The 22,268-nt window shown below is 38.4% G+C and overlaps 2 protein-coding genes across 5 annotated transcripts; one reads left to right on the plus strand and one right to left on the minus strand.

The window, feature by feature from the left end:
• The first annotated feature begins 105 nt into the window (after positions 1-105).
• On the plus strand, positions 106-5,192 carry foxn4 (forkhead box N4). Of its 2 annotated transcripts, XM_055162049.1 has the most exons (10): positions 106-230; positions 714-813; positions 2,568-2,722; positions 2,932-3,041; positions 3,124-3,231; positions 3,315-3,442; positions 3,518-3,614; positions 3,727-3,934; positions 4,023-4,409; positions 4,487-5,192. In XM_055162049.1, exons 2-10 carry the CDS (start codon positions 734-736, stop codon positions 4,729-4,731), a joined length of 1,518 nt encoding a protein of 505 aa, XP_055018024.1. In that variant the 5' UTR covers positions 106-230; positions 714-733; the 3' UTR covers positions 4,732-5,192. The 2 variants fall into 2 exon arrangements, with proteins under 2 accessions (XP_055018024.1, XP_055018025.1); XM_055162050.1 differs by lacking the exons at positions 106-230; positions 714-813; positions 2,568-2,722 and adding an exon at positions 2,774-2,837.
• Positions 5,193-5,223: 31 nt separating this feature from the next.
• On the minus strand, positions 5,224-22,229 carry acacb (acetyl-CoA carboxylase beta). 3 transcript variants are annotated; one of them, XM_020920891.2, is made up of 54 exons: positions 22,088-22,229; positions 20,799-21,249; positions 19,219-19,351; positions 19,015-19,153; positions 18,764-18,870; positions 18,588-18,669; positions 18,408-18,506; positions 18,188-18,297; positions 18,007-18,117; positions 17,622-17,831; positions 17,371-17,541; positions 16,740-16,901; positions 16,418-16,581; positions 16,175-16,325; positions 16,001-16,104; positions 15,844-15,925; positions 15,627-15,772; positions 15,395-15,545; positions 15,190-15,324; positions 14,972-15,118; positions 14,713-14,901; positions 14,531-14,631; positions 14,302-14,390; positions 14,103-14,227; positions 13,916-14,029; positions 13,697-13,810; positions 13,532-13,621; positions 13,328-13,446; positions 13,115-13,138; positions 12,515-12,655; positions 12,354-12,453; positions 11,376-11,483; positions 11,238-11,294; positions 11,114-11,155; positions 10,830-11,045; positions 10,605-10,760; positions 10,300-10,503; positions 10,009-10,164; positions 9,804-9,926; positions 9,461-9,730; positions 9,290-9,387; positions 9,029-9,149; positions 8,854-8,964; positions 8,044-8,187; positions 7,858-7,972; positions 7,680-7,776; positions 7,513-7,609; positions 7,292-7,427; positions 7,046-7,223; positions 6,850-6,962; positions 6,615-6,769; positions 6,374-6,544; positions 6,157-6,293; positions 5,224-6,073 (listed from the first exon to the last, which is right to left on the minus strand). In XM_020920891.2, the coding sequence occupies exons 2-54, from the start codon at positions 21,167-21,169 to the stop codon at positions 5,947-5,949; spliced, it is 7,113 nt and encodes a 2,370-aa protein (XP_020776550.2). In that variant the 5' UTR covers positions 21,170-21,249; positions 22,088-22,229; the 3' UTR covers positions 5,224-5,946. The 3 variants fall into 3 exon arrangements, 2 of the variants coding, with proteins under 2 accessions (XP_020776550.2, XP_020776551.2); XM_020920892.2 differs by lacking the exon at positions 13,115-13,138 and having other exon boundaries at positions 5,225-6,073; XR_008633271.1 differs by lacking the exons at positions 5,224-6,073; positions 6,157-6,293; positions 6,374-6,544; ... (24 more) ...; positions 13,532-13,621; positions 14,103-14,227.
• Between the last annotated feature and the right edge of the window lie 39 nt (positions 22,230-22,268).

The raw sequence follows: 22,268 nt of genomic DNA on the forward strand, positions 1-22,268 counted from the left end.
CTTTTACGCCTTGCTGTCAGCTGCAGACTACTGTAGCAGTTGTCAAACTTGACGGGAACCTGCCCCCGGGCGAATGGGAGCTCCCTTCAGATCCGTACTGCGCATGTCAGAGCGCTGGACAGCTCCAAAGAGGGAAATTTAAAAACGGTTTTGGAGCATCTAGGGCAACATACAGAATACACTACAGGGGCTCACGAGCGGCTCACACAATCTGCATTATCACCAGAAAGGTATGTTTTAAACTTGTTTTTAATTATTATCTATGCAGTTAGAGTAAACACAAAACTCTTTAAAATACATATGCGTTAGATTAACCAAATAAATTGAGAAAATACACTGTCCCATAAACCAATTTATATCTAGATCTAATGTAAAAATGTTTTTGAGGAATTAACTACCTCTAGACCTAAGTGATTTTTTTTTTAGATTCTTTAGCTTTACTGCTTACAGCCTTATATTTGGATATAGCATTTTCTGTGCTTTGTGTTCTTATTCTAAAACAGCAAATTCATGGGTTTCTTGGTTATAGATATTTTAAAGATTTTTATAATAGATAAGATACAATAGTTGGTTTTGAAATTTGAATTGCTATAGTAACAATACTAGATTTTCATCACTTTGAAATTCAAGGATAGGCCTAAACAATTTGGACTCAATGTTTTCTAAGAAACCTTTTTGTCTGCAGTATTTATTTGCATTTTCTGTCTTTTTAGAGCACCACCAATCATAGGAAATGATAGAAGGTGGGATCACCTCAAGGATGTCAGGAATTATGGAAAATGCTGGGCATCATCCATCACCACAGGACTACAGGTAATCTGATTTGTTTATGCAGTATATAAATGAGCCAAAATGTCAGTAGCAATTTGTGAACACAAAATCAGTTTTTAGTATTATGACATGTTTGAGCTCAAGATGTTTGGACAATTCTTTTATGCATGCATTGAAGTTGAAGTCGAGTTGAAAATCCTTGAGAATAAATGATTTGGGCTCTGAATGGATATGTCAAAAGGCATCAGCTCTGTTTACACTCCTGCTGTCGAAACATGGAATGTTGAGCCTGTAGGATGGTCTGCTCAGGGAGACAGAGACACAGAGGTCACCAGCGTTCAAAAGTGGATCCCAGTTATAAAAAGGAAAACTTTTTGGTGCATGTTATAAAGTAGGGTGGGGGATCCCAGGTTTAGGCAGGTGTAAATAGACTATAACATTTGTTCTTGTTAAGATGTCCATTTTTTTTTTTTTTTTTTTTTTTTTTTTTTTTTTCGGTCAGTGCATTTAAATAAATGCTTTTCCGAAGTCACTACCTGAAATCTCAGAGCATGTAGTATTTTTCAGATGCAACTCTGTCAGTTTATTTCAATTCCAATATTTGCTGCGAAAATATATTTTTAAAAATGTAATATGTGACAGATGACTGTAGAGACTGTAGATGTGAATTTAAGTACACTATTAAACACCTCTCTATGGTAAATTCATCATCATTACACTTAAACAAACTTAAGGTCTCCAAAGTTGTGTCCCTCATCCTGAGTGCAGTGATGTCACTAGAGCAGCACACACAACCCTGACCCTAAACCAGATTTACACATTTTTGGCCTAAGGCTCAATTTTAGGACAGGCGGGGAGTTGAGATTGGAAAGGGACAGGGAAGCAGATGGCGTCATTATTTGTCTCTCTTATGTGAGGGCTGTCATTCCAACAGATTAATGCAAGGGGCGGATAAAGAAAAGAAACGACACAGACAATCAAGGAAGGGTCTGGCCGAGACAATAGAGCCACGTGCCACTGGGCAGATTTGTCGTTTGGAACACAATAGGTGATCATTTTTCAATAGACAGGGCCAACTGTTGCAGGCAACATGTGCTGCTACTCCATGTTTCAAACGATCTCATTCGTTGTTTACTTATGATTCAGCCAATGGTTAGGGCGAAATTGTGGTCACCTGACAGGGTTGATTTTTTATGGGGGGAGGTGAAGGGGTCCTCGACCAACCCTTGTGGTAACTGAATTGTATGTGTTGTCATAGTAACTCCAATTAGTAAACCCTTGTGCACATAAGTGTGCGCACTAACAGAGCTGTATGGGTCTCTACTGTTATTATGTTTTTAGAATTTTTTTTTGGTTAAAATGAATTTTATAATATTTATGTTGAAAAAAAACAAACAAACAGTGATGCATTCTGTATTAATGTATTTTTTGTGTTATATTTATAATATATAACACTACGCAATATATTTTACAATGTATGAAATAGTCATGTTGCAATTAAGAGTAACTTTGAAAAATAAAATTCATTGTTTAAATAGTATGAATGGGTTGTTAAACTGGTTCAGTCATCAGGCTGTTTAACTGTCACTTTTTTCTTAATCTCCTTATGGTAATTTGTGAATGACATGTCTAATACAGTAGATTTGTTTACAGATTCTTAAGATCTTGACTCTCAATTTTACCTACTAGTCACTGGAAAATTAAATTTTATGAAGACTTCAGACTCAAGTCTATCTTTGTGTCAATAAGGCAGATGACAGTTGTTTTAACCCCTCAACCCCCCTTGTTTCGTTCAGGCTCCTGACCACGGATCCTTCCCAGCTCAGAGAAGAGGACCTCCCTGGGGACCTGCAGTCTCTGTCATGGCTTACCTCGGTGGATGTGCCCCGGTTACAGCAGATGGTCGATGGCAGAGAACACAGCAACGGCAGTTTGCTGCAGCAGCAGACAGGTGAGGTGACAAGAATGACAGTGCAACATTTAAAAATTAGCAGCTGCTCAGCCTGAACCGATCTGAATGGTCCTTGGCCTCACTGAGAGTGTGGGATCCTCATCAAAACCTAAAAGTAAAAACAAGCCAATATTTTGCAGCTGCAGTTAAAAACATTAATGTTACAAATAATACTTAATTATAAACAATTACATTTTTCTTGTTTATAGGCCAGATAAACAGCATACCCATGACTGGACAAAGCTCCATGCTTCATCTTCAGAGCAACATGCAGCACAGCCCCTTGGGAATCAGTATCATCAACAGCCACAGTGGAAGTGTGAGTTTTCACATATTCTTTGTTTTTGTTCTCAGCAAATCCTTTTTATATTTTACTCAATTCATCTGTCTCCTCTATGTAGATGTCTCCTTTTTCCATGAGTGGTGTACCCTCTCCTGGATACCAGTGCCCTACCTCAGTGTATCAGCCTACACAACAAGTGTATTCACTAGCTCAAAATGGACAACAGGTACAACAATACCCAAGTAAACTCACTGAACAATTAGTGATCATGTAAATGTACAAATCTAAAGTTCCAATTGTATCTTTCAGTGTTCAGCTGGTGGATTATACAATAATGTCTCTTTTCCCAACCAAAGTATCTACACACAACCGCGCCTCGCTCCTCAAGAACAGGAATTACAGCCCAAGACATTTCCCAAACCCATTTACTCGTACAGGTAAAATGCTATGAAAAGGAATTAATAGTGACATTAAAGGAATGTAAACCTAAATAAATGTGTTGTCTTTTTAAGCTGTTTGATTGCCATGGCATTAAAAAACAGCAAAACTGGCAGCCTACCAGTTAGTGAGATCTATAGCTTTATGAAGGAGCACTTTCCCTATTTTAAGGTAAAGAATACAAAATATATTTAAAGATGTAAAGTAAATGTATAAACACAAAGTCATATCTAACTAGCTAAGTAATAGTTGGTGTAAATATTTATTTTTTGTGCTTCTCCAGACTGCACCTGATGGTTGGAAAAATTCTGTGAGACACAATCTTTCTTTAAATAAATGCTTTGAAAAAGTTGAGAACAAGGCAAGCAGCTCATCCCGCAAAGGTTGTCTTTGGGCACTGAACCCTGCCAAAATTGACAAGATGGAGGAAGAGATGCAGAAGTGGAAACGTAAGGACCTCCCAGCTATACGCCGCAGCATGGCTAACCCTGGTAAAAACTACAAAATAATAATTGTAGTTATTGCAGCAATCCAATGCAATATGAGCTGTCTGTAATGGCGGGTTTGTTTTGTTCACAGATGAACTGGATAAACTGATCACTGACCGTCCTGAAAACTGCAGACGTAAGGCTTTAGACCCCAGCATGACCCGGCTGCCCACCGGTCCCTCAGTCCTCCCAATGGCCGCCCCAACACAGCTGCAGTGCCCGCCTATAGTCACTTTGTCCCTGCCCTGTTTGCCAATGCACCAGCACCACCAGCTCCACTCAAAGCTACAGACTCGACTACAGCCCATGTCCCCTGCCCCAGCACAGACTCCGCCTCTACATGTAGTCCCTGATGTCTCCCACAGTCCACTTGCCCACCAGCCCACCAAACCACCGGAGGACTTCTACTCTGTGCAGGCTGACACACACACAGAGGTAGACACACTGGATCCTAGCATTATGGACTTTGCTTTTCAAGGTAAGAAATACATCTTTAGTATGAAATAGCCTGCAACTATGGCAACATGATAATGGACCTCTTGACTTTTTCTGCAGGTAATATTTGGGAAGAAATGAAAGATGACAGCTTTAACTTGGACGCCCTGGGCAGCTTCAGTAACTCTCCACTGAGACTTTCAGACTGTGACCTGGGATCAGCAAGTGTCCCACTGGGTTCTAACACATCAAACCTGCCTGATGTGCAAGTGACTGGCCTGTACACTTCATATCCGCCCCAGGAGCCCCCCTCCTCCCAATACATGAGCACAGGGGCTAGCAGCAAACCCATCATCTTGCTTTGAAGTCACTGAAAGAAGATGTAAAGATGAACTGTCACCAGCAGTCACTCTGCAGAACACAAACAGGTCATCAATGGATGGAGGGCATAATTGAAAAGCAGTCAAACTAAGTGCAGTGACATAAAAAGTTTAAAGTATTTTACTTTATTTTACAGAAAGCAAATATACATTTTAAGTGACTGTTCTGCATTTACAATGTCCTGCCATTCTGTAGCCTGCTGTAGCCTTGTATTGTGATAGACTGCTGTTTCTTATTTATATTTATAAAATCAATTGGAGGGGTTAGATATTTTATCACTCTCATTGAAAATATTTGAATATTTCACAGAAAGCTTTGTATTTAACTACTGTGTCTCACTGCCTATTGTAGGCCAAGTGAAACTTTGAGTCATGATTTTACACTCTGTGTTAACTGTGTAAACAATTCACAGTAAAAATAAGAAATAAAAAGGATAAACATTGTTTCTTTTGGAAAAATATACCATGATATTTATTAAGTTAACAATCAGCCCTTGAAAAATACTATACTGAGACTTGTACATTCATATGAAATGTTACGACTTGAAGAAACATTTAGCATTTTCTGCCCTTTTCAAAAACCTGAGTTAGACAAAACTGTGTGAAAAAAATCAACTTACAGTACCTTAGTATCACCTTACAGTGAAGTGAGCGATAATGCATAGACACAACATAAATCACAAGTTAACTGCACATTAACTCTTTACTGGCCTTAAATACAAGGTAGTGTGCCTTAAGGGGTTCACTGACTGCAAACAGCCTTCGGTTGTTTCACCTGTGGCCTTTACATCAACAACATGGTTACCTTTTGTTAAACCATTCAGTGTTTGTATTCAAGTGTTCTTGTTTAATATTCTGGTGGTGACATTGAAATCAATGACAAGTCACTACATCTAAATAATAATAGAAATCCTACACATTACTGTCTGTGATAATTTTATCTATAATGTAATACTTCAATAGCAGCAGCATGGGCATTAAAATACAATGAATTTGAGTGCACAACAGTTAACAACAGTGTAAAAAAAACTCACTAACAAGGCTGACATGTCAGTGAGAAGGCAGTAAGAAAAGCATTTATATAATAATACATTTCTGCTGAAGGTATTGGGTCATCTCTGATTCCCTGTTGCATCTAACCAGAAATATTTACTTGAACAATCAGTAGTGTCACAGCTTTATTAGAGTATCACTAAAAGGTTAACTGGTGCTTCGGTTATCCATTGTTGCCAGCAAATGACACAGTTTTGCCCTCTGAGCTGGAGTCACATTTTGGCTCATGTGGATGATACAGTCCATTGCAACATCTGGGTTGGCCTCCACCAAGCTAAACAAAAAGAAAGAATCATTAAAATAAAGGAAAGAAATTCAATGCAACTGTTATTTTACTACATTAGGGTGTGTGAGTACCTGCGAATATGTTTGAGAGTGTTTTCCCTCTTAAGATACTTAATATTTTCACGGATGGATGATTGAGTGCCATCTTCTGTGGACAACTGCTTTTCAAGCCACTCCACTACAGCTTGGTTATTATCCCAGAGATAAGTCTGAAGAATAAGCATATGCATGGCAATTACAAATAATTTCTTGTGTTGCTTTCATAAAAACTTAAAATATAAACACACACCTTGACAGTTCCCTCAGTCTCCACAAACCAACGGCGCAGCATAGAGTGCATGTGCCCATCACTCAGGTCTTTGTTGGCCTGCAAGATCTCACATTTGACCACCTGCTCCAACAAAAGTCGACGCAAACGCCAGTAGAAAAAGGACCGCACATTCTTCCATTCCAAAATATCCTGCAAAAATATAATTACCTATTTATAATGTGCTTCTACAACATAATAGCGAGTCTGCAAGTAAACTTACAGTGATGGCCCCCTTCTCCTGCATCCTGCCAGGGGTGTCATGGAGGTCAACAAACTGCACTGCCACCTGGTGGTAGATGGGAATCAAGAACTCTTCTCTTGCTTTAAGTTTGGATTCCAGCTGTCTGCATTCTTTTTCTGATAACTCTGGGGATGCTGAAAATATAGTATATATACATATATTTAGGATTCTGGGATGTTTAGTGTTTATAGGGATTAATTTTGCCGTCTCTTACAAAGCTCCTGTGCAATGCTTGCATAAACAGGATCCAGTCTTCTCATTGTCTTCACTAGGTCTTTCCTTCTGAATTTAATCTCCACTGTGCCCTCTGCCTCAAGCACACCACCCCTGAAGGCCAAAATCAAGTAAGAGTAAGACAATATAGTCATAACAATAAGAATTAATATCTGTATAATGAAAGCACAATGCACCTGCTCTCTCGGTCTGCATACATCTCCATACACAGTGGGTTGATAGTTGGGTCAATGACTACCCATGATCCTCCTCTCAGCTCAGCATGAGGGGGGATGTACACTAGCACTGGCTGGTGGAATGTATGTAAGGCATCTACAATGTAGGCTCCGAACTTAAGCACTTGATCGTACATATCTTAAAAGGAAAAACATTTATAGTTTGAAGGCAAAATGTTGCACAAAGACAGAGCAAAAATAACATACCCTTCATGCCCCCAGAAAAGCCTCTCCAGTTGGCAAATATGATGAGGGGCAGTCGTTCACGGTTAAAGTCATTAATGGCTTGAGCTGTTTTGAATGCAGAGTCTGGAAACCAAACCTGCCCGGCCTGCTGCAAAACCTAGGGCAAAATCAAAATGCACAATCCAGTCCAACTCAAAACAGGCACTCTCTTAATTTTACATTTACTTACTTCATTTACTTACTTTAGACTCTGAATCTAAATTTGCAGGATCGGCTGGGACAGTGAATTCAACTGTGCGGGTTTCCACAGCAATGACACCAAGAGGTATTCCTCCTAATCTGTAAAATTTGTGTTATTAGAGCCAATAATACCCTTAATTAATAATTTTTTTAAAGCCAAGAATATTACCGTGCTCTACCCACAACAACAGTTTGTGCCCAAGAACTCATGATCTCCATAAAAGAACCATAATCAAAGAATCCACTCAGCCAATCACCTTTGGCTGCTGAAAGTGTAACAATTTGATGATTATTTAAAAAGAAATATACATATGTTTTTTACATTATATTTTGACACATCTACTTACTGGTTCTTCCAGCCAGCATCCATCGTGGGTCATAGGGTGCTTTTGTGGGAGTGAAGTCAATCTCTCGGTCTACAGGGTCCGTAATTGATAGAGCAGGCACAGGGGAGTATTTGTTCTGACAAAGGTCAAAAAGAGAGTTTTTTTAAGTATATTTTTATATTCTATTTATCATTTTGCACACTTTACCATTGGCATGTAAGAGAGCCACTGTAGAATAGTGGTGACACCCTCAAAGTCATCTGGCACTGTGGTGTGTGTGACTCCATTGTTGTGCATGATCTGGATTCCTCCCAGTTGGTTATTGGAAGTATAGACTTCTCTCCCAAGGACCTGCTCAGACAACAACCAGAAGCATGTGGTATAATTAGGCTGCATTCAGACTGCAGCCTGAAGTGACCCAAATCCGATTTTTTGGCTTCTATGTGACCTGTATCCGATCTTTTAATGACAGTCTGAACGGCACAGATCCAAATTTTTCAAATGCGACCCAGGCCACTTGGATTTGTGGTCCTGAAACCAATACATATCCGATCTTTTGACATGCGACTTCAGTCTGAACAGCCAAAGCGCATCCATCCGAACTACACGTCATCAACAAGCGACAAACGTAACTATTCTGCGCTGAAGCAGGCGGAAACCGGAACTGTAAAATCGCCAGGTGCTCAATGCTTGCGTCCATGTTTGGACAACTTCCGTAAACACAGAGCACGCTCGCTGCGGTTGACGCATGGGGTTGACGTCATCGTGTCCTCCAGTCCGCATGCGGGACACTTTCTGGCCGTTTACTGTTCACACTGGAGTCACAGACAAGTCGCATTTAATTGTAAATGTGAACGACCTCGCAAAAACATCGGATTTCACAAAAAAATCGGAATTGAGCATTAAGCCCTGCAGTCTGAACGTAGCCATACTGTCCCAGACTCATCATATTGCTTCAATACCTCTTTAGTACATATTTCACTTTTCAAACTTGTTTAAAATGTGTATTAAACAAACCTTATTCAAAGCACCTGCTCCAGTCAGAATTATATGGGAGTTTTCCACCTGAATCACCCTCTGTCCTAATCGAACCAAGTAAGCACCAATGCCAATAGCTCGACATGTCACCTGCAAATAGAGCAAGTAAGACATTTGACAAAAACATTTCTGTTTAAAATATTATTTGTCTTACCATGCTGATAGTAATGATGTCCTCATAGGCTTGAGATGATTCTCCTGCAATGGTGCCAGAACCTCGAAGGTTCTCAACCCCAAGACCATCATCTTTTCCAATAATATCTGTGATAATATACCTATAATATATAGGTATAATGGAGACATTACAAGAAAAATAAAACACAAGTGTTAATATGACAAGTAAATTTTTTTTCTACATGTTTTAAGAGTATAAAAAATATACTAAATATCACTGAATTTAACTTATATGATCTACCTTGACTCTCCATCTTCCTCCACATGGTGACAGTGGACTGAACTAGAAGAGCTGATGCGTGTATAGTCCTGAGGCGTCAGGTAAAGATACTTAAACCCCTGTGGAGAATTTGTATTGTGAAGATGTGAAGTCAAAAAAGGTCTGAGTATTTGTGTGATTTAAAAAAAATACTTTGTAAGGATCAGTGGGGTCTATCCAGGCCACTTGAAACATGTGTTTAACCTCCTCTGCGAGGCCAATTCGAGCACCACTGTTGGCCGCAATGTAGATGCGTGGAATGCCTTCTACTCGGGCCAGTTCAGATGCTCTAAGAAACAGCTCATCCTCTTGGGGACCAAATGAACCAATCATGTGTGTGATGTCATTACAAATCACAACAATATCACGGCCTTCAGGGTACTCCTGCGTTTTCATTCTCATCTTAAATGCAACCATTCCTACCTGCAAACATAGGGAAAAAGATGTTACAGTTGGAAAAATATACACAAAAATTAAATGCTTAACGACTCTGTACTTTATTATCTCCAGGCAGGCGGTTCATCTGGACTAGTCGCCCATGTGAATCCAGCACCAGCTCAGTACACATGAGCACATCCTTAGGAGCTTTGTCTCTTGGTCCCCATAAGTTGAACAGTGCCTGTGAGTTGATTTATACAACTTAATAGGAAAATTAATAATACAGAAAATAATAGTCGATTATACATGAACTAAAGGAGTACCTGTCTGAACATCTCAGGAAAGTCATAGACATATGTGGTACCCAGAGTCTGGGCCTGAAATCTCTTAGCTTGTAACAGGTCTTTGGTCACATAGGGAGTGTTGATGAGCATGCCATGCAGAGGACCTGCCTTCTCGCCATATGACTGAAACATAATCTGAAATATCACAGTAAAAAAAAAAAAAAAAAAATATATATATATATATATATATATATATATATATATATATATATATATATATATATATATATATATATATATATATATTCAGATGTAATTGTTAATTCTGACCTGCCCAGTGCTTGAATCAATTACTTCTTTATACAAGCTGATGTCTAGATAGTAGCCAGATTCATTGGTCAGAAACAAGCGGATGGGGATGGCATTGCCATTGCTTGTTTGGCGAATGTTGATCTTGAGCTCAGCCTGAAGGACACGCAACTTCCACAGGCGGCTGCCATACCGCATTACCATGGAACGCACAGACTCTTCAATCTATGTACAAAAATATTTGTTTTAGAAATGAGAAACATAACATTTATTGCAGATACACTTTTTTTCTCAATTAAATCTGGATTCGCTAGAAACATACTTACTTTGGAAGGGTCCATAATGACAGTGGGGACAAAATTAAGAAAGATGTGGTTGCAGTCAGTGCGGACAGTAGTGTTACTGAAAGCAACTTCTAGTTCATCCATAGCCTCCAACAGAAGACGCTCTCCTTCATTTTGCAGATACTCAAAAGATGCTTCCTAGTAGTTTATCAACACTGAGATTATGCACAAAAACCATCTCAATGTTCATTTGGATGTGAATATTACCTTTGTAATTAGATCAGAGTGGCGTATAATTGCACGAATAAAAAATCTGTAATCAGTAACCTCAGCCCCATCCTGAGCATGAGCCGCCCCGAGATACAGGTGCATTTTGTGGTTTTCACAGGGAACGGCTTTCAGGTCAAAGTTTTTCATGCGGTTGAGCTCCAACTGAAAGGCTAAAGCTGGCTCCAGATTTCTATAAATGCGATCCTCAAGAAACTGAAGAAAAGCAGATTTGATTATTTATATATATTTTTACAAGAACAATTTCAGTGCAAAAAACTTACATCATCTCTTGCCCTAAATGTGAAGAACTTGGGAAACTCTCTCTGCCAAAAAAAAAAAAGCACTTTAAAAGGTTAAAGTAAATATGTGAATATATAATAATGAGATACTGAGCCATGAAGTTACCTTCTGGACCACTAAAAATGTGATCCTCCTAATGCCATAATCAAAAAGCACTGACTTCTGTTTAAAACATATTTAAGATTAGTAAGATTAGTAAAATACTGAAAATATAATTAATTAATTAATGCACTTTAAACTTACCTTTGATTGGATGAAGTCAGAAAAAGCAGTGACCAAAGCATCATCATCCTCCGTGTCAGCTGTTTTTATGGATACATTAATGATGTGAATTGGATTCTCCCTCGCATTCTGTAAAAACAGAATATATACTGTATTTTAAAAAAAGAATTTAATAGTATTTAGGGGTGGGCATGATTAATTGATTAATCGATAATTGATCGTTACGAATTTCATCGATTACGTTCATTTTAATCGACAAACCGAATGTAGGTTGCTGTGCGTAGCGTGACCAAACAGGGGTCTGTACATGTGTCTCTCTGCACTCAGAAGGAGCGAGACACAAACAGTCGGTCAGTCTGCTGCGTACCGAAGCACAAATGCGTATTTAACGATGATTTGTACAAGAAATTCCACGCTTTCCGTTGCGTTCGGGACAAGTGGGAGGTCATGTGCACAGTGTACAAAGCAGGAACATATGTTTCGGTGTCCAGTGGGAAAAAGCTTTACCAGGTGAGAGTCGCGCAATCTCGATGACGAGTCCCCACCTCCCACCCCCCGTATGGTGTCCTGGGTTTGACAAACACAAATATGGTCACACTAACCGGTATTCCACTGAGTCATGTCTTTTAATTCAACAGAAAGAGCTGTAGTTTTATTTTCGCTGAGTTAATGCAAATTAGCGATGCGGTTTTAAGTTTCGTTTCTGTGAGAGTTGGGCAAAACTGAATTAAACACATTATAATGTCAAACAGATTGATGTGGCTCTAGAGTGGTTACGGTTTATTTGTCGCAAAGTTGAATTTATTTATGCAGATTAGTAGTACAGATAGTAATAATAATGATGATCATTTTAATATAAAAACGTTAATGATTAATCGATAATCGATCGTTAATTCTTCCGACGATCGATTAAGAAAATTTCATCGAATCGACGATCGATTAAGAAAATTTCATCGAATGCCCATCCCTAATAGTATTAAACAAAATGAAGCAACAAACTTTTAGGCGTTCTTCATCATACAAACTGGAGCATGACTCTAAGAAAGATGCATTTTCAAAGATCGAATCTGCAAAGCTCAGGAGGATTTCATCAAAGTTTCTATAAGAGAGAAGATCACAGTCAGATCTTTGGCTTGGACCAAAGATGTATGAACAGTTACCTTTTGAAATCGTCAAAACACTGCAGAGCCACCATGGCCCCCATACGCTGACAGGGCGGAGAAAGGGCTCCTTCCAAAAACAGCTCACTGCTTTGTCGCCTCATGTTGAACTGACCTGAACTGTTTACTGGGATAGGAACTCTGGAGAACCATGGAGGAAAAACAATGATAACGCTCAATGAGGACCAAGAAGAAATTACATTCAAGAAATACCAAGCAATTATGCCATATTATGCCAAAACCTTATACATGTAATTTTAAAAACTGCAATTTCATTGGTGCATTTAAGTTTAACAGGTAAATCGAAACGAAACTTAAACGAGATACAAATTTTAAATATGAAATTGGTCTTCACATTTGGTAGCAAATATTTGAGATGTGAGGTTTTTTGAGAAGTACATGCGTTGTCAAAAAGATGAACCCCTCAAAAAGCTTTAGATGCCCTGAAACAAACTCAGATAAATCTAAAAAAAGTAAATTAATAAGGGATATTGGTTCTGGTTCAAAGGGACAGAGGACAGTAGTACAGTGCATTCGTCATGCATTACAGTGAAACATACACACAATCAGCTTGTTTGGTTGGGAGGAGCTTTACTCTACCTGTTCAGAGTAGGGCTGCTCCCTCTGAAATAAAATCATTCAAACAGTGTGTAATTAGACCTATTAAATTTATAAAATGTAATTTTGTGCACATTTTAGTAATGTAACATTGCTGCAAACTGCAACAATTAGAGACCAGGGCTTAGTTTCTTTATTTGAGGGTTTACACTCTAAAAAAAGCTTTACACAGTGGCTTTTACTGAGAGCTGTTACCTGTTGGGATGAGATGATGGTAACATAAATTGGAAGTCCACAGCACAAGTTCCATCCTGAAGCTGGTGATGCTGAATGCTGTTTAACTCATAGGCAATGTAGCCTCTGCGGACATACACCTATGAATAATCACAGTAATACTTAGTTGTGAAAAAACATAACAGTGTTGGTAATCACAAATGAACAAAGGAATTTTTTTCATACCTCCAGTGCAGCCATGCACACAACTTGATTGGTGTGATAAAAGAAATTGGGCAAAACATCAAAGATTGATGTTTCAGAGAGGATGAGTTTCTGAAGAGTAAACAAAATGCATTAACATATTTTTATATATTATTTTTCAACAGAATGCAATGTATTATTATTTACCTTTAAATTTTCAGGACAAAACTGGTGACCGTACATGTCAATGGCAGACAGAAAGATTGACTCCACCTGGTTGTGTCTGAGTTCATATGATGGCAGATGAGAGGCGATCAATACCTATGATGAAGCCACAGTAAATCATAAAGCATAAATTATATTTATCCCAGGTATAGGACTATATTTCCATTATAAATAGACAAAGATTTCAACCATGACTCTAACCTGTCTGGCCCTAAGGGCAACCTTTGAGTTCTCAATTTTATTAAGCTGTGTGAGCTCATTTAGAATGGTCATTAGCTCATCAGCAAGAGTTGGGTCCCTTCCACAAAGCTGATCCTACAAATGAACACATGAACAATGAAAAAAATATTTTAACATAATGCACAAACGTACATATGTTGCATCTTACAATTAGCATTATGACCAAGATATTCTTCTTTGAAACTTGTGCGTGTGAAAAGATGTAATTGAGGACTGGTGTCATATCAGGCTTGTATTGCTCCCTCAGATTGATGACACACTTATCATAGTGGGCTGTGAAAATTTCAATGTCAACAATATCCAAAGAAAAACAAAAAGTTACACAAACATTACTTTAAGGACATTACCTTGCTGAAACTGCATCTCTACTTCCAAGTACCGCTTCAACAAGTCAAGAACTACTGCTTTCATATAACCCCGGATTCCGCTTCTGTATCTGGAAGAACACAATTAGCTTTAAAATACTATAATAGTTTATAGTTTATATGGTACAGTATATGGTATTTAGCTGTGTATATTGGCATAGTAGTTGTACTTCTAGGGGTGTCTATTTTTAGTCTATTTTTTCAAACTTGCCTCTGCACCAGCTGCACAATACTCTGGGTGTTCATAAAGAAGACTTCTCTGTCTACTTTTCTCTGTAGAGTGGCTGCATGAGAGTCCAGAATATTTGCAATCTGAAAAATAGAGACAATGGCATTTTTCTAATGCACACGCATGACATTGTTTGCAACAAAGACAGCTTTAGTTCTTATTACCTTTTGACTTGGAAACTGGCAAAGAACAGATGTAATGTTGCTAGCATACTGGGCCATGACTTTACGAATATCCTTCTCCACACTGGGAGGAATGCGTCCAGCCACGCTCGTCATGATCTCCTGCAGCTCCAGCAAAGGCAGTGAGGGGTCTCGTAGTGTTTTCATGAGGGTTGCCACCCAATGTTTAAGCTGCAGGAAACAAAAGTGATACAGTGAACATATTCCATTCGCTACAGAGCAGAACAAGTCTGTGATCTACCTTGTTGCTAAAGTATGGTTCTTCAAGACAATATCCATCCATAACTTTGATCAGGTTCTCCAGCACAGTGTGGAACACTTGGTGAAGTTTTTCTCCTACAATAAGCAATTGTTGTTGGGGTGGCAGTACAGATGTGTTGAGCTCAACCTGTATTAACAATGAGCATGTGTCAAAAAGAGCAAATAAATAACAAAGACAAAATAATAATACTCATCTACTTTGAGTATACTGCTGGGATCGTCCAGGTCCATGCGGGCAACAACACAGCCGGTTTCAAGGACGGCCCCTGGTCTCTTTACAAAATGGACACACCCAGACTGTTGCACTGTCAAAGTCATTACCATTTTCATCACCTAAAAACAACAGAATTAACAAAATATTTTAGAAATCATACAGATCACCAGATTTTTTCAAATTAATCACCTCAATCTCTGCATAGGTCTCCCCAGCAACTAAATGGCCTCCATCTTCAATGACATACTGTAGCAGTTTACCAGCAGAGGGTGACCTTAGCACAGTGGGATCCTTCTCCTTTTCAAACACACAGGTTTTGTTGCCCACAATTATGCGGTAGCTGTTAAAGAGAGAAAAAAATACGATTCAAAAGAACTGCTAAATGAACACTTATATACACATATACTTTTGATAATTTTACCTGTCTACCTCTTCCTTCATGTACGTGGTATGACTGCTACCATCATAAGAAAGTAGAAGACCACCATCACTCAATCTATGTACATCAGTCTCAATGTCAGAGCCATTCATGATGATGACGTATGTGTTGGGGGACTGTCGAGCCACCTGTGAGCATAGATCATTAGGGTAAACCAGAGAAACAAAAAATTTAAAAAATACACCCATTATAGCATTACCTTCAGACAATATTTGACTCCTTCATAAATTAGGTCAACATTGACAGAGTTGAGTAAACTTGCTGCCGGTAGCACTTGACCTCTAAATATATATAAACAAAATATTAAAGGAAAAAGTACATCAATAATGCAATATCTTACAAATGAATTTAGCTACCTTTCAAGTGAATGCAAGAAGTCCGACATGCTCTTCCTGAAGCCTGCATCAGCAACGTGCAAAGCTCCACATATAATTCCCAATAAGGTATCAGGTCTCTCAGCCTACAATACAAACATATTTAACTTTGTTTAGATAAACCTGATTTGTATCCAGAGATTTCAGGACACATGCCTGCACTTTTTCTGCAATGAGATGATCAAGCCAACCAGTGTCTGTGTCATTGTTTCTGAAGCTTTCAGTCTCCAGTAACCTAATAAGGTATTCCACAGTGGTCCGAAAGTCTCCTCTGATGGACAGTTCCTTCATAGCCACCACCATGTTTCTAAAAATAGACCAGGATGTGACAATTTCACAGAAAGTGTAACATAATCAATTGTTAACTTCACAGTAATTACAAAATAAACAGATGCTTACGAAATAGCTTCCTCGCGATTTTCACCCCAAGAGAAACAGTGACCAAACTGTGAGTCTGCAAATTCATGTAATCCACCAGCTGCGCCAACACTGAAGTAACCCCATACGTTTTTACTGCTCCGGAAGTTTAATTCTTGAACTGTGCCGGAGCTGGGCTTAAAACCCTAACAAAAAACATATCATATCATCTTTTCTTTTATATTATATTATATTTGTATTATATCTATCTATCTATATATATTTATATATATATATATATATATATATATATTATATATTATTATTATTTTTTTTTTTTTTAAGGGCTCTCATAATAAAATACCTCATCAGGATTTTCACTGGTGATCCGTGCGGCAATGACATGTCCTCTTGGACTTGGTATACAGTCTGGATTTTCAAATTCAATGACAGAGTCTCCCCATGGATCTTTTTTATAAAGTAAACGTATATCCTTTATTCTATAAAGTGGAATACCCATTGCAATCTACAACAGATTTAACAGTGAGGTAAAATGACACAATAAATCATAGTGGTTTGTAGTGTAATGCATATTGCCTAAAGGGCCCATATTACACCATTTTCTGATCTATGTTCTGATATGTTATGTTTCATCATCATAAACATCCCTGAAGTTGTGTTTTGTTTCATTCACACGTTTAACACACAAACCATGCCTATTTAGGCTGAGATCTTCTCTTAAACAGAAAACACTCTGTTTCACCTTGTGACGACCTCAAGGTAAAGGAGCTGCTGACTTGAAAACTACCACTTGATGATATCACAGGATGGAGCCTAATAACAAAGGGTTACGTAAACGTGTGAATGAAACAAAACAAAACTCTGGGTATGTTTTTGATATTTTAGTAGTTAATAACATTCTAACATGGCTTAAAGCTCACATGGGTCAATTCTGTGTAACATAGGCCCTTTAATCTAGTATTTCTAAGAGTTACTTGAAGCTGAGCTGCTGGCAAGTTGACATCTCCAATCATCTCTGTGCATGGATGTTCAACCTGCAGACGTGGGTTCAGCTCCAGAAAATGGAAACTTTCATCATCAGAGTAGAGGTACTCCACTGTCCCAGCGCTCACATAACCCACCATTTTGGCCAGCCTCACAGCATACTGTCCCGGACATAAGAGTGGTGTCATAGCAAGCTTTAATCATCTATGCAAAAGAAAAAAGAAATTAAATCTCAATTCACCTTTTCCATTTGCTCTAATGTCGATGGTGGAGCAATCGTTGCAGGAGCTTCCTCTATAATCTTTTGGTGCCTTCTTTGAATTGAGCAGTCTCGTCCAAACAGAGAAATAGCATTTCCATATTCATCAGCCAGTATCTGAACCTCAAGATGTCTTGCATGCTGGGCCAATTGCATTATGAAAATAGGCGAGCCAGGAACTTCTGTCTGAACCTGCAAAACATGTATAGATCAGTCTGAATAAAATATGTATAATATATTCTTAGATTGAAGTTTCCTGTCCATGGCTGCATTTAGGGGACAGTCAAAACATAAAATCATGCAATTTTTGAATTGTAAATAGAAATGTTCAGTTTGAAACCCATGTATAGTAAAAAAAAAAGCAAACCTGTCTGAATGAACTTGGGAAGTCATCAGCACATTCTACTTTACGAATACCCTTTCCACCTCCACCCTCTGAGGCTTTAATTACAACCGGATAACCAATCCTTTCTGCCCCCTGTAGAAAACAGATTCATGAATTTAAAGACAGATTTTCAAATGTCATTATGCTTGTTATGTTTACTCACTGCAAGCCCATCCTCTACGTCAACAATACAGCCATGTTTGTATATTTCTGAGGGAACACTGACTATATCTTTGAGATTTTGATTCTTCTCATCCCAGTTAACTCTCAGACCTTGAATAAACATAGTACATATAACACTGAACATGACCTTAACCTTATTTATCCACACCTGTCTATAATCAGTGTTTACACTACATCAAGCACTGAGGGTTATGCATCACCTGATCCACTCCAAGGGAGAGTGGGAATGTCAGCACTCTGGGCCACAATGGATGAAGCTACCTTATCGCCAAGGGCCCACATAGCTTTACTGGATGGCCCTAAAAGAAAATTAAAATAGTGTAAAAATTAAAACATACTGACAAAAAAGTCTAAAAATAAGGAATTGGGTTAGATGATACCCATGAAAGCAATTCCTGCTTTGTTCAGAAGTTCAGGAAGTTTGGGGTTTTCGGAAGCATGACCCCAACCAGCCCATACAGCCTACAAACAAAATCAAAGATACATATTATTTTATAAACACATTATTGATATATTATCCAACTCAAAAAGAAAAAAAAAACTGTATGTTTAATACCTGCACTGGAATTCTTTTTGCAATGTCTACAATGAGCTCTACATTTGCATAGTTGTTATTGGGACCACCAGGGACAGGCACGTAATGGTCAGCCATCTTGATGTATTCTGCAGATAAGATACTTACTAAACTGGTGCAGGTTTTAGATAAGTACATCAGTAAAATCATTATTTCACTTCATCTGCAAGATAGCTGATTAGCTGCAGTTATAAAGTATACATGTAATACACTGATAAGAGGTTCACAGTCACCTGCATTGGCTTTCAGGTCTTCAGGGGTCACCATGACTACAAAACGAATTATCCTTTCATTGCGAAACATTTCATAGGACCAGCGACGTATAGATCGCATACATTTCACTGCTGCAATACCATTGTTAGCAATCAGCACCTGCAAAAGAAACATAGCTTTAAAGATATTTTATCAAAATAGCTGCGTACATATAGATTACATACTTTTTCTATGACACGGCTACCACCAAACCGGGTGACAAACTCGGCAGGAGAGGCCACTGTGAAATCTCTTGGTGGATCCATTTTTCTTTGTTCACGGCCTTTTTTCACCAAATGAGGACCAGACATGCTAGGCCTAAGAAACAAGCACTTTGTCAGCTTTTACATAGGCAAAAAGACACCAAGCTTTTTAATTTACTTATTACAGCTATCACAGATTAGTATTAGTATCAGTATCATTATTATTTTATATAACTCAGTTACTAACTTCTAAAACTTGTTGCATAACAAGTTAAAATAAGACATAGATGTTAAAGCAATATCAAACATCACAATTTGGTTCACCAAAATTGTGTAAAAAAATACCTGATTATTACAATAGACCTAATAGATCCATGCAACAGACAGACATTTTGTTTATTTAATGATTATTTAGTAACACTCTAGTGAATGTCTTACTACAAAAAAACAACAACAGCTAGACACACTGTTAGCCAACCAATAAAGACCTACAAACAAATTATACAGATTTTGTCACTGAATAAATATTATTGCAAAAATATTATAGAACATACCATGACTCTGTGTTGGGCTGCTTGTAAGAATGTGTGTGGTATGGTATGGACGTCCAGCCCAAGTCAAAAAGATATAGTTAAGTAACACCTGAGATGCACCAGTCACTTTTATTGTGAAGCCTTGGTGTAAGTGATGACCTTTAGACATAACAACTGCACTGTACCATTCACTGTAGATTGCACCAATCAGCCAAATAACATGCAGTTTTACTCCTTAACAGACATGGCATTATCAAAGAAACACTCTTGATAACAACTGTGATATATCAACAAGTGCCGTATAAATATTTGTATATAATAGCAGCACACAGAGCACCATTATATAATTTGGTTCACTGAGTGCAGCGAACATATTTACATTTCCTGTAACAAGTGCCAACATAAAACAGGCTTGAATTCATCTATTATAGTTTGATACAACATTGCAATGCACAAAACAAACTCAGTACAACATTGAATCAATCTGTATTTTGCCTCCACAACACAAACCTTTGCATAAACGTGAACCAGCTGCAGCCTTCCATGTTTTAGCCCAACGTGGAGCTTTGTACTCGAAGCTACAATCAAAACAAAAAAGACCCATGGCTACTTCCTCTTTGTTACTCTGTTTCTGCTTTTCTCCTCCCACATTAAAGAGCCCATAGACCACCACACAAATGCAGACCAGGGCCAAGAATGAGAATAATTTTCTTTATAGGCTTTAGAAGCACTTTAAATACCTTACCTCTCTCTATTTTTAGTATAAAACCTAGTTTAGTTGTTTTAATAATATCATGTTGAAAACAGGATAGGATAACTCTGGTGTGACCTAGACTGACATTAGCACTCAGAGTCACTGGCTTGGGCTCTTGTTCCATTAATAGAGTGGAGGTGTTTGACAACGGGCCACAATAGGACACATCTGTTCCAAACTGTCAGATAACACACAGCACATGCACTCAATTCACTAATAACTACTTCTGAAACAAACAAGTCATCATTAATATAAGCAAGAAAATTAGGTCTTACTTCATGCTGGGAGAAACATCAGTATTTTGAGAAGATGTGGTCATGATGGAGGTGAATCGTTGAGGCGCGCTGCTTGCTGGTTTTGTGGCGGGAGGTTCCTCATCTGACGAATAGTCCTCAGATGCTCCCAGGATAAATTTGAGGCGCTCCCTGGCTTCTGGTCCAGAACAGAGCATTGGCACTTTGTCCTTTGAAGATTTACCCAGAGGTAAAGAGTTTGGCTGAGAAGGTTCTTTAGCTGAAGTGTCTGAATGCACATTGTTCATTGTTTTACTGTCCTGGGAGGAAGGCTGGGAACTGTCCAACTGTTTGCTGCTCACCGTAGAAGAGCTATAACCCAATGTTGATTGCTCTTCTTTATCAGCCATCATCAGTTACAGGCTTTGTTTAAATCATTAGAAGTACATTCCAAATAATTATCTGACACATCTTCTTTAACATCTGCTTTAACCTTAAAATCAAATTAAATTTACAAGTTAGAACCGGTAGCTCAAGAAATACATATTTTACACACACAGAAGCTGTAACATCTGAAACATATAAGGAAAAGACTGAATACATATTGTCATAAATGTTAAAGAATAAATAAATTGTAATAGTAATGTTGTGTAGATTGGAAGAGGCTATAGTGAGCCTGAAGTAAACAGCCTGTCCACAACAGCTGACATGAGAGCCCCCTGTACAGCTTCATGTGGGGTAAAGGTCACTCCTGCTGAATGGGACAAACAGCACAACATCCAAACTAAGATTTTGGTTCGTTAGGAAAATGTATGATACAATGAATTCTGACACAACTAACGCTAATTATTCATTAATAACACTATATTCAAAGGGGACAAACATGTACAAATAAACAATTCATAATTTGTCTTAATTTTGACACATGTTTGGCAAGTGTTTAGTGAATACAAACAGATGAACTCAACAAAGTCAATGTTTTCTGTTTATTTGTATTCTGGGATTGGGGAACAGGCTATAATTATTAGGCTGTCAAAAGATTATTGCCAAATAACATCATAAAACACTCATTACAAGCGTTTCACCATTTATAAATCTAAGTACTGCATGAGACTCGCTACACTTTGCTCTAGGGCACATTTGTGCTAACAGGCTAGCTGTAAAGGAATCCCCTTGAATGTTATGTTTACACAGACAGAAATTTTGAATTAAAACTAATAGTTCGTTGCTAATTTACTGATGAAACGGAAAGGCCTACAGAAATGCAATGTAGCGTTTGTAAGCCGTTTAAAAAGGAAAAGCTACTAATTGTAAACATGACAGCCACCTACCTACCACAGCCTTTCCTACAGCCCCTGTTCCACTCCCCCGTCCTCCACTGCAGGGCGCCCTCTCACTCTAAACATGTGCAGGGTGCAGGGGGCTGCCTCCATCCCACCCCTCCTCCACACAGCACAGCGGCACAGGCGATACAGGAGTAATCACTCTTTTATTCAGACTTTTACCGATATC

This window comes from Boleophthalmus pectinirostris, unplaced genomic scaffold (genome assembly GCF_026225935.1).
Source record: "Boleophthalmus pectinirostris isolate CB_2022bp ecotype Guang Dong unplaced genomic scaffold, ASM2622593v1 HiC_scaffold_4, whole genome shotgun sequence".
NCBI classification, from domain to species: domain Eukaryota; kingdom Metazoa; phylum Chordata; class Actinopteri; order Gobiiformes; family Gobiidae; genus Boleophthalmus; species Boleophthalmus pectinirostris.

What these genes read in the sequence shown, in the direction of transcription:
- foxn4 (XM_055162049.1), top strand. Translation starts at nt 734, where the DNA reads ATGATAGAAGGTGGGATCACCTCAAGGATGTCAGGAATTATGGAAAAT. An exon ending in TCAACAGCCACAGTGGAAGT is followed by an intron (nt 3,042 to 3,123) that starts GTGAGTTTTCAC and finishes TCCTCTATGTAG; the next exon opens with ATGTCTCCTTTTTCCATGAG. An exon ending in TAGCTCAAAATGGACAACAG is followed by an intron (nt 3,232 to 3,314) that starts GTACAACAATAC and finishes TGTATCTTTCAG; the next exon opens with TGTTCAGCTGGTGGATTATA.
- acacb (XM_020920891.2), bottom strand. Translation starts at nt 21,169, where the DNA reads ATGATGGCTGATAAAGAAGAGCAATCAACATTGGGTTATAGCTCTTCT. An exon ending in GCCAGTTTCCAAGTCAAAAG is followed by an intron (nt 14,632 to 14,712) that starts GTAATAAGAACT and finishes TCTATTTTTCAG; the next exon opens with ATTGCAAATATTCTGGACTC. An exon ending in ACTCTCAAACATATTCGCAG is followed by an intron (nt 6,074 to 6,156) that starts GTACTCACACAC and finishes CTTTTTGTTTAG; the next exon opens with CTTGGTGGAGGCCAACCCAG.